At 36.7% G+C, this 12,044-nt stretch overlaps 1 protein-coding gene across 1 annotated transcript in view; it reads right to left on the minus strand.

The window, feature by feature from the left end:
* The window catches only part of NAMPT (nicotinamide phosphoribosyltransferase), a 39,917-nt gene that overhangs the window by 6,990 nt on the left and 20,883 nt on the right, over positions 1–12,044 (minus strand). The window contains exons 5-8 of the mRNA XM_086696932.1: positions 9,332–9,490; positions 8,435–8,571; positions 2,875–3,100; positions 1,957–2,076 (exon numbers count right to left, since the gene is read on the minus strand). Coding sequence (XP_086553058.1) covers positions 1,957–2,076; positions 2,875–3,100; positions 8,435–8,571; positions 9,332–9,490 — 642 coding nt within the window. The remainder of the gene's footprint in view (positions 1–1,956; positions 2,077–2,874; positions 3,101–8,434; positions 8,572–9,331; positions 9,491–12,044) is intronic.

Below are 12,044 nucleotides of genomic sequence, written 5' to 3' on the forward strand. Positions count from 1 at the left end.
GTATTACCCTTTATGTAAACCAACACACAAGTGCATCTGCATTAACACAAACTGGCACTGGTGAAACCTTGGTCAGGGATGAATAAAGAGTACCTGTCTCAATATTTAACTCCTTGTTCGTAAAGTTAAAAAAAAAAAAAAAAGTTCAAGTTTTAAGCTGAGTCTCAACTTAAAAAAATGCACTTGCATTCTCAGCATTTAAAAAAAAAAAAAAAGGAAAGGAAACTTTGGTTTTTAAAGGGAAGTTCAAATACCTGACTGAACCACCTGACTTTTAAAGAGCTGAATGCCAGGTCTGAGCCATGAGAAGAGCTAATGGGTTTTCTGACAATGGCACAGGTCCCTGCCCATGATGTTTCATCTGAAAGAGGGAGAAATGTGGGTGACAGCACCTGCTAAACTGGCTAAAATGCAGGTATGGGTAACAGTTCTTAACTGATGATGAGGTAAGAAACCTTTACGTTAGCTAAGGAGACAACAGCTATTAAAAAAATGCCCGCTGAGATTTCTGTACTTAGGTCTTCCTCCTCATTGCGGACTTTATGCCTTCCTTCCTTCTCACATGGAAGCCCCTAATGTCCCAACACCAAATCACGTAGAGGAGTTTGGGGAGTTTCCACTTTTCTTAGGTAAAGCGGTTTGGGAGAGCTGGGTGGAAAAAACCTCATTTCTGTAATTGCAAGAGATCTATTCCAGAAACCTCATTCTGGAACTTTACATGCACATCACCACAGAAACACAGTTTGTTATATGCAATAGTTCTTTCTTTTATATGGATCTTTTGGAACACAAACTATTTACACTTTGAATACTGCCCTTACTCTCACCACACCAAATTCTTGCAAACAGAAAAATCCTTTAATAACTTGTGTTATGAAAATGGATACCATCTGAGGCTGATAGACGTTAAAATATCAGTGGTTTTACAATAGTAGTCTAAATTATAATATCAAATGATAGCCTTAATTTTTATGGAGTATTTTAGGTATTTGTTAAAATGAAATAATAACTCTTTAAAAGCTTATTTGGGGGAAAAAGAGGCAAAAGTTTTAAGATACTAGAACACTGTTTGGCTAAATCTAACAGTAACAGTGATAACAGTTAATGTTTAGAAGAGGTGATAAACCATTTTATACTTTTTAAGAAAGCATACATTAATACCATTCAAGTTTTATAATAAATTGTCAAGTATGTGCAGCTCCATTCCAATAAAACACACCTACTTAAGCAGTGTCAAAATGTTTTGTTTTATATACAAGGAAATGTTGTTTGGCATTTTGTTTCATGGTGACGCTTCTTCAGGCTCATCAAGGGTGCCCAATTAAGGACAGAGAGTAGTTAAGTGTGGTATGGCTGATACACCTAGACCTTAACTCACTAGTACAGCTGCCTGTTGAAACATGGGTTTGTTTGCACCAGTCCACTTATACACAGATTTTTTTTTGATAAATACAGTATAGTACTATAAATGTATTTTCTCTTCCTTACAATTTTCTTAATATTTTACCTAATATTTTTTCTAATAAAATATCTATTATATAATATATAATTATATAAAAAAATATTTCTTTTGTCTAGCTTACTAGGAATACAGTATATAATATAATACAGTACATAATACATATATACGTGTTAATCGACTGTTGAGTTATTGTAAGGCTTCTGGTCAATGGCATTCTTCTAGGAGTTAAGTTTTGGTAGAGTCAAAAGTTATACATGGATTTTTTGACTGTGTGGGATATAGGGGAGTGTCCATGACCCTAACCTCTGCGCTATTCAAGGGTCAACTGCGTTTATTACAAACTTTAAGCAATTAACAGAAAAGACATATGCTATCATTAACATTTATGAAAAGAATCACAACTATGTTTAAATCATTAATGTGCTATTTATCAAACCAATAAAGAGCTTAATTATAAGGGTTGCCTTATTGGAACTTTAATATAAAACACATACCTCTTGTAGAGTATTAATATCTACTCCATCCCCTTGAATAATTCTAAGATAAGGTGGTAGCAACTTGTAGCCCTTTGAGTTCTCAGTAATAGGGAACTTCTTACCCAGAATATCCAAAACCTGTAGGGGAAAATACACATACAACACAAAATAACAAACTCAAAAAAAGTGTGAAAAGGTTTCAAAGTTAAAAAAAAGGACTTTGCTGGGGCGCCTGGGTGGCTCAGTCCCACTCTTGGTTTCTGCTCTGGTCACGATCTCATGGTTCATGAGATTGACCCCACATCTGGAGAGAGAGTAATATTTACCATAGGGTTTTCACAGAGATTATATGACATAGCTTAAGTAAAGCACCTAACACAATATTTTTCTAGCAATAGGCATCAAATAACTTGTTCTTATTAATGATTTTTGAAGAAGGCAAACCAAGTCCTGAATACTAAAAAAACAAAACAACAATGCTCTACTGAGGATCAACAGTATCTCTAAAGAATCACTACCTGAAAAGTATTTTTGAATTATTTTTATTCCACATCACCTTCCACATATTTCTTTTGCACTAAAAACTTCAAAGATATAGCAATGACTTGTAGTAAAGAAAAAACACAAACTTGGTAACCAAAGCACAGGATTAATACTAATAATTTTCAAGGTAAGCAGAAAATATCTGTTCAATAGTATTATCTATTCAACAGTATATAAATAACCCAGAACTGTGGGTATCCTTTTTCTGTTATTAATGTGTGGCCTTGGACAAATTTATTACTCTCCCTGAGCTGCAACTCTAAAATAAGGGGCCTGGTCCAGAAATGGTCCAGAAATCGTTCTGAAATGCCATGTGCATAAATGAAACTACAACAGTATTGATACAGTGGGTCCACAGGCATTTTAATAATCAAGTTATGTATTAAAATTTACCTTTAATACAGTGTCCAGAGGATTTCCAGAATCAGGTCTGATTATTAGTGGTGCCTCTGTACTTCTTGACAGTATTAAATGTCTTAGATCTTCACCCCATATTTTTTCACATGCATTGTAAATGTCATAGCTATCGCTGACCACAGATACAGGCACTGATGAAAACTGTGTTACTATATGTTCAAAAGCATCTTTTTCACGGTCTTTCCCCCAAGCTGTTATGGTACTAGAAAACAAAATGAAAATACAGATTTACTTAGGCAGACACATTATTCCTAAATCATATCTGATGTACTATATACTTCTAATACCATCAACACTGCAATGAGATTTAGTTTACTGAATGCATGTGATAAGGATCATCGACTATTTGGGCCAAACCACCCCTTGGTTGATGTTTAATACTATAAGGAATCTTATTCCTGTCTCATAGTTATTTTAACTCCTATTTTCAACCAACTTTTTGTTTTTGTTTTTTTTGTATTCCTGAACCTACTCATTTAAAATCAGTTAACTAGGGGGTGCTTGGCTGGCACAGTTGGAAGCCTACAACTCTTGACCTCAGGGTTGAGTTTGAGCCCCACGCTGGATGTAGAGTTCACTTAAAAAATATAATAAAATTAGTTGACTAAAACAAGCAGCTACTGAATGCACTCTGTACATTATGCCAAGATGTGAGAAACAATGAACACATACTCCTGTTATTTTGCTACGTAACGCAAGGACTTGCTCCCTTCTGTGAGCTTTCAAAACCATATACCAATAATAGCAGGGACATACACTAGTCTTTTTTATCTTTAAAACTCTTATACTTAAAGGCAACTACTTAGGCAGTTATTTATACTATACCATACATACATACAGCCAACCAACCCTTTACCGGTTATATCTTCAAATGGCCAGTAACAGGCAGTCATTTATTTCATCTATAAAGTTAATATATGCCCAGGGAATGTAAGAATTTTAATACTTAGTTCGAGCAAAACACAATTATAATGGGAAATAAGATATGAGTTTCTATTAGGCAAAAACCGTTATAGTGATTTTCACAATGTCCTCAATAATGGTTCTTACTGAATAATTATTTGTAACAAGTACTTCTTGATTAATACAAATCATTTAAAAAATTCTTAAATAGGGACGCCTGGGTGGCGCAGTCGGTTAAGCGTCCGACTTCAGCCAGGTCACGATCTCGCGGTCCGTGAGTTCGAGCCCCGCGTCGGGCTCTGGGCTGATGGCTCAGAGCCTGGAGCCTGTTTCTGATTCTGTGTCTCCCTCTCTCTCTGCCCCTCCCCCGTTCATGCTCTGTCTCTCTCTGTCCCAAAAAAATAAATAAACGTTAAAAAAAAATTAAAAAAAAAATAAATAAAAAATTCTTAAATAGAATCTAATAATGAATTTGAAAAACTGTTACCAATTCCTCATGCCCAGCAATTTTTCCTTCTCCCTAGTTTTCTAGTCTTCTCCTCTACCCCATCCATTTTCCTAAGTAAAGTAATGGAAAGAGAGCCCATTTCACTTATTATATAACCCCATGTAGGTATAAGTTTATCTCAGAACTGTTTGAAGAGTCATACTAATTTATATTTGAAACTGTCATTTTATTATTTTTTTTCCTAAAGGACTGGGGTAGACTATTTTCCCTTGCTGTCAATGATACACTGATGATAACAGAGCATGTACACTTCAGGGTTATAAAGAGCCAGCTACCCAGAGACTACTCTTATCTGAAACAGAGAGATAGTCTATTTACATAAAACTCATTTTAGAGTGAACACTCTTCTTAACTCCAGAGGCTGCTAGTAGTTATGATGCCAACTCCCGACTTCATGCCAACATCTGCAGGCTGAAGGGAAAATTCAGATGCAAAAAAAACCCCCTTCATGTCAACTACTATTGTCCTCTTAATAAGGATGGAGAGAATTAAGCTCAATACCGATGCCAGAGAGCTTTGTAATGTAATAATGACCTCCTACAGGTAGAGCTCCTTGACTACACAGTTCTGTTTTACCAGCAATGCACTGATACAGTCATCTAACTCTGCTGTTTGTATTATCTAGCAAAGTTCATTTTCAGTCTTTACCTTACTTCCTTTCTCTGGCACTTGAACTTTCCTTTTCCATGACTTCAGTGACCTCTCTCTCATTTTCATGTATTTATTTTTTCCTATTTCTATGGTTCCTTTACAGTCCCCCTCAGAGGTCATGTTCTCCTTCAATTCAACATAGGCTCTGACCTGCACACGTGCTTTCCTCTATACAACTCCCTGTGTGAAAAATATTCAAGGCTTTTAAAAAATCCCCTCATGGTAAGGGTTTCCAGAATCTGTCCCTTAGTCCAGGTTTTTCTTCTGGACTCCAGATCTACTTGTTAGGCAGGGAGATGATTACCTTTATTACGTCATCATCCTCGAGACACTTCCTGCAGCACCCTCTCTACATAATCCAATCATAACACCTGTTCTTCCGATGATAGTATATGGAGCTCATAAGTATTTGTTCAATGAATTCTCCTAATGCTATTATTCTAACTTCCAGCATCAAATCGATACCTTTCCAAAGTTTGAGGGAAAGGTTACACAATAGCATATTTCTTTTTTTTCTCAATTTCTATTGATTTATTTTTGTTTTACTTATATAGTTTAACAAGGCAGTTTTACATAAGCTCACATCAACCACAGAATGTAAGCACTTAACCACATGATGTACAATTTTAAATTGGGTTCCATATTAAATAGTCTAATGTCTCTCTCAAATTTTTTGGTCAACCAAACTCTCCCCACATCTTTGGGTTCAGTGTTGTTTTTTTTTTTTTTTTAACATATGCTTGGCTTTGCTTTACACAATCTCAGAATAAGTAAATCAGGAATATGAAAACCCCACTATATGAATAGAAATAATCTGAGTATGTGAACTGGTAGAACATTGGGAAGAAAACAGAAAAGTTGTGTTAAAACAATGACAGTGGCATATTTCTAAGTCCAGATTCATACATTCCTTAAGAAAATATTTATAACCATAATGGCAATGCTCTAAACTTTAGAGTTCTCTTATTTTGAAGTTTTTAATTTTTTTTATTTTAGAGAGAGAGTGTGAGGAGGGGGAAGGAGGAGGGGGGAGGGAGAAGGAGAGGGAATCTTAAGCAGGCTCCACATTTTTCAGCACCCAGCCTGATGCCAGGTTTGATCCCACCACCGTGGGATCACGACCTGAGCCTAAATCAAGAGGTGGACACTCAACTGCTGAGCCACCCAGGTGGCCAAGTGATTTTAGATGTTAGCTCATTTATCCTTAATGACCTTCTGATGTTGGAGACATTAAATTTTAGCTCTTCCTTTTGTCTGGCTGGATGGAGGAACAGAGGAAGAGAGGGAAGTGACTTGCCCAAGGCCACCCAGAATGTCAGCTGTAGGGTCACTAGGTCACTCAGGTTTCCCACCTTTGAGTTCCAAGCTCTTTTCACTATACCATGTATTGTTTAAAAGACTTTTCTATTTAAGAACATCTGAAATATTTTTATATATTAAAGAGTAAATTTTACAAATGTAGTAAATACTACTGTGAGACTTTGAAATGGATTTCACCCTGTTTTAACATGAAAATCCTAAAGAAGATACCTTTCTTCTCAGATTCATACTCGTGATATTACTACTGTGAAGCAAAACCATCAGTAAGAGTCTAATATATGGATATTACTTAAGTCCAAAATAAAAATACTGTAACTGTAGAACCAATATCCTTGTGTTCCGACTCTGATGAGTCTCGACTGTCAGAATCCTTAACAAGGGCCCTACTGATACAGCAAGGCTCATAAATATTAGCGGAATCTACCCTCCGCCAGCTCCAATCCGAATCCTCAAGTTCTATCAACTTTGTCTCCTAAGCCATTGCCTGTGTTTAGCCACTTCTTAACATTCACTGAGCCACTTCGTTCTGAACCTTTGTGCATCTCTTCAAATTGTTAGAACAGCTTCCTCTTCAGCCTCCTAATTTCTTATTTCTCTTTTTATCAATTCATAATATATCCTATCAAAACAACCATCCTAAAATATTTCTCTGATGCCAAAGCTGCTTACGCTCAAAACTTCGATGCCCACTCCCATTTTTTTTTTTTTCAACGTTTATTTATTTTTGTGACAGAGAGAGACAGAGCATGAATGGGGGAGGGGCAGAGAGAGAGGGAGACACAGAATCGGAAACAGGCTCCAGGCTCTGAGCCATCAGCCCAGAGTCCGACGCGGGGTTCGAACTCACGGACCGCGAGATCGTGACCTGGCTGAAGTCGGACGCTTAACCGACTGCGCCACCCAGGCGCCCGCCCACTCCCATTTAAAAAAGGAATTAGAATAACCTTGCATGATGTGCACATAGTTAACATTCAATGTCAAGATGAATTTAAGGGCATTTACAGGTTAACCTGTCTTCTGAGTCTAACCCATGTTCCCTACAAAATCTGTTTCAGCCCTTATTCCCAAAGCACAGTCACTCTCCTCTTTCATTCTTGCTCTTTCAAGACAATGTTGGATGTGTGGTAGGCACGCAAAAACGATTTACTCAGAATGATTGCTCGCTCATGTCTCCCATTAGATTTAACTATTCTTTCAAGAAATGAAGATTTCATATACTGTCTCTGTAAAACTTTCTCGGTACTGCCAGGAAGAGAACATCTTTCCTTTCTTTCCCTTGCACACTAGAGCACTTTAACACCTTAAAAGTACTTAATCAACAGAGCAGAGTGTTTGTAGTGTATTATTTTTATACTGAACATAGGGTCAGTTTTTTATATCTTCCTATCCCTTTTAGCACCCAGTAGATTGCCTTGGATAAAAGCTCAGCTTTATTTTAAAACTCACTGCTGGTTTTAGAACCCTGCAAGATCCAAGTATGAGCAGAACTTACTAAACTTTCCCAAACTCATTACTGTAAGTATTTTTTGCTATTAAGAACCAGAAATCAGGCTGTCGTACACTGTAAAAACTCCACTGCCTTCCGACAAAGTTATCACTAGGAGCAGGGCAGCCGCAGCCCCTAGTTTAACTTGAGATGTTTAGTAACGTCACATAAGGAAGCGTAAGAAGGATATGAACTCTCTTCCTTTCATCAAAAGGCCTTACTAGCTTTTCTACAATTGAGGGCACTGGGTCCAAGCGACAGCTTCCAGGGTAAGGTTACGCGAGGTCATGTAGAAAAGCAGGAAAAGGGAAAAAGTGACCAAGTTTTACAGTGAGTGCCTCTAGATTTAACACATGAAACCTATCTGCCTATGGCAATAGAGCAGTTGAAAAAGTCCCTAAAATAAAACTTACATGGGAATGTGAGAGTTGAAAGCAAGCTCTTAAATTGTTTTCATGAGGATGGTTCAAAGTTCTCTACCTCGCTGATACTAGTCCTTATGCCTAGTATAAATGCTAAGTTTGTATGGCTTAAATTCATGAGGATTTACTGTAGTACCTGGCTCTGAAATTAAGCAAAATATCATTGAATTACCAATACAAGAGTGAAAAAAAATCATTTCAGAAAACAAATGTTTAGATAATAGGCAGATGAAGACAGAATTTTACCTGTGTTCTGCTGCTGGAACAGAATAGCCTGGAACAGGATCTTTCGTTCCATAGTATTTTTTAACAAAAGCAATTCCTGCTACTGTGTCTGTTCCTTTGAAGTTAACCAAATGAGCAGACGCTCCTATGCCAGCAGTCTGGAAAATAAACCATAAACCAAAATCCAAAAAAGAAAAAGACCCATACTTTGAGGTATAAAGCAGCATAGCTCTCAAAGGAATATCTGTCTTCAGATATTCTCAGAGGTACCATTATCAGACATAATAGTTCCTTATGGCAAAGATCAAGTTTTTCCTAAATATTTAAAAAGTCAACTGTTGCCTCCTCAAAGAAACCTACCAATAATGACCCACCCCCCCTTTTCCACCAGCCTCTTTTCCCTTACCCTGTGCCTTGTGCTTCTCTGTAGCATTATCTGACATCTGCTATATTTATTATAATATGTAACACTTAAGTCTGTCTGTCCATCCATCATCCATCTAATATAGAAAGGACAGGGACATTTGCTGAAAGCTTTATTCCAGGTACTCTGAACAGAAGCTAACACATAGTAGGTACTTTATATATATATAAATATATATATTATATATATATATATAAATACATATAAATATATAAATATATTTATAAATATATAATTTATAACATATAATATATAATAAATATATAATATAAAATATATAAATTATAAATTAAAATTTATAAACAAATATATATTATATATATGTGTATATATATAAATATATAAATATATATATATTGACTGAATCTCTGGAATTTCAAAATGTAGCCTGCTCAGAACCAAGGTCACTATCAATAATTCCCCCCAAATTTATAATGGTAATCTAACCAACAAACCACATTTTATTAAATGAAGTGCACTTCATACTTCCATACCTCTTGGGAAGAAACTCCTCTGTAGCCAAAATCATGTAACTTATACTCCAGACCATCTAAGTTACCAGAGGTTTCCAGCAAATAGTTGGCCAATATTTTCTTCTGCTCTCTAGAATTTGTGGCCACTGTGATTGGATACCAGGACTGAACAAGAATAGTCTGTAGTGATAAAATCAATCACAAATATTAGAACATAAAATGCTGAGTTTTTCTGAGGAAACTCCCTGCTTTCTCTGGAGGTATGTCCTAGACCTCCATACTACTGGAAATACTAGTGAGACGTCTCAACTGTACTGCAGGATGCCTACCACGTGCATTCCAGATAGAGTGCATAGCTCAGTTCTCAGATCAGCAACACAAAGGATAAGCACAGCAGGACCTTAACAGTAGAGAACATCAGATTACCTAGTTTCTATCCAAAGTGCCACAAAGCAAATAATATTACACTCATACTTGGATGTTGAGGCAATTAGCATAAAAGTTTCTTTAAAAACATTTTTTTTTAAGTTTATTTTTATTTTTGAGAGAAAGCACGAGTCAGGGAGGGGCAGAGAGAGAGGGAGACAGAGAATCCCAAGCAGACTCTGTACTGTCAGTGCAGAGCCCGACTCGGGGCTCACACCCACAAATGGTGAGATCATGACCTGAGCCGAAATCAAGATCCGGACACCCAACCAACTGAGCCACCTGAGTGACCCACCGTAGAAGTTTCTAAGTAAGTTAGGCTATCTTCAATTTCTTTACTTGATGTGGACCTGCATCAAACAGTTTATGCAGCAGCACGGGAATACACCTTGAATGGTGTATTGGGTCTAAAGAAGTTACTCATTTACTCCTCTTTATAGTCTTGGACCTAATTTTTCTTAGATCTATTATGACTACTGGTAGGTTATTTAGTTCAGATATACTTTTGCTTAGCACTAGAGAATTCTATTAACTGAGTTATGCTTTACATCCTTGGCTTTTAGCAAGTCATTTTCAGAAAGTCACATGAGGGGCGCCTGGGTGGCTCAGTCGGTTGAGCGTCCGACTTTGGCTCAGGTCATGATCTCGCGGTCTGTGAGTTCGAGCCCCACATCGGGCTCTGTGCTGACAGCTCAGAGCCTGGAGCCTGCTTCAGATTCTGTGTGTGTGTCTCTCTCTCTCTGTCCCTCACCCACTCATGCTCTGTCTCTCTGTCTCAGAAATAAACATTAAAAAAAAAAAAAATTAAAAAAAAAAGTCACATGAAACATTTCTGCATGTGCTGTAAAACTGTGAGATCACCATCTATTTTACAATTCTTTTTAATAGCAAAAAGGTTTTGTTTTGCTTTTTGGTTGGAAGAAATGGTTAAGTTTAGCTCAATACGTTCATTCCTCAGCCCCTTTGTAAGTCTGAGACACCTTTGCAAAACCTTTAGGCTCTTTTAAACAGGTTTTGAAATCTGACTTGAGAATTAAGGTTTCTTTGAGCACCAGTATTGATATTGCTAAAGCAATCCAATAATTTTAGTGGGTTTTAAAATTCAGTGTATGGTGAGTAACAATCAAAGGATATTATTAGTAACTTTGAACATACACTGGGAGAGGTTACTGGAAGGAACACTATTTAGGACTATTATTTAAAATGTTTCAAAACAAGGGTTGCCTGAAGAACAACTTTAAGTTTGTAAATAACAAGTTTGTTGGACTTGGTAACAGATTTCATATACATGGTGGTAAACTTGGGCTGGGGATGGATAAGATTAGGATAAACCTTCTCTAACCCTCACAACAGAAACCCACAAAGGATGCAAAGTTACTCTGAAAAAGTCTCTTCTGGAGACTTGGTATCTAGTGTAAACACAATTTTTTTATAAAACACAGGATCTGTCAGAAACTAAAACAGGGATTGTGTCAGACCATAAACAACTGTGGCTTAGATAAAAATACCTGGCAAGGACTGAAGTTATTTAAAATCATATATAGTAGTAGAATAGAAGGTAAATTTGATGGAAGTTCTGTTGCAGAAGCAAATAAAAACACGTACCTATGTATGTTTTTTCCCTTCAAAAGCCAGCACTCCCACACTGGATTTTACTTTAAAAAATTTTTATTTTAAATTTTTTTAAGTTTATTTATTTTGATAGAGAACAGAGGAGGGGCAGAGAGAGTGGGGGAGAGAGAACAGGATCCCAAATGGGCTTTGCACTATCAGTGGGACTCGATCTCACAAAGTCTGAGCCAAAATCAAGAGCTGGACACTCAACTGAGCCACGCAGGCACCCCACATTTAAAAGTGGTATTTCTTTATTTGCTAACAAACTACTCCTCTAAGGGGTCTATATATAAAATTTTTTAACTTTATGTTTTAGTGAAATACACCAAAATAATGATTATGACAACAGGTTTTTGGTGGTGGTTGTTTTCAAAGGCTGGTGTTTTTTTCACCTTCTGAAGATAAAGAAAAACATACATGAAGCAGGTGAACTGGGAACTAGTCCTCCATAAATGTCTGCTCTATGGGAATTCCATCAAACACAGGGAAAAGTACTTCTTGACTAAACCCTCAATCAGAAAACAGAAAAAAGTGATGATGATTTTCAAAATAAGGTTTATCTGTTTGGGCTCTTCTGGCATTGAAGGTAAAAGGATATACGGGTAGACAAGATGTTGTGGTTAAGAACGCTTACTCTTATGTTTTTAATAATACCATCCTCTTAAAATCACATATTTCCCAGTACAAATACTGT

The sequence above is a fragment of the Puma concolor genome, chromosome A2 (genome assembly GCF_028749965.1).
Source record: "Puma concolor isolate L17-30 chromosome A2, mPumCon1.1.hap2, whole genome shotgun sequence".
Classification (NCBI taxonomy): Eukaryota; Metazoa; Chordata; class Mammalia; order Carnivora; family Felidae; genus Puma; species Puma concolor.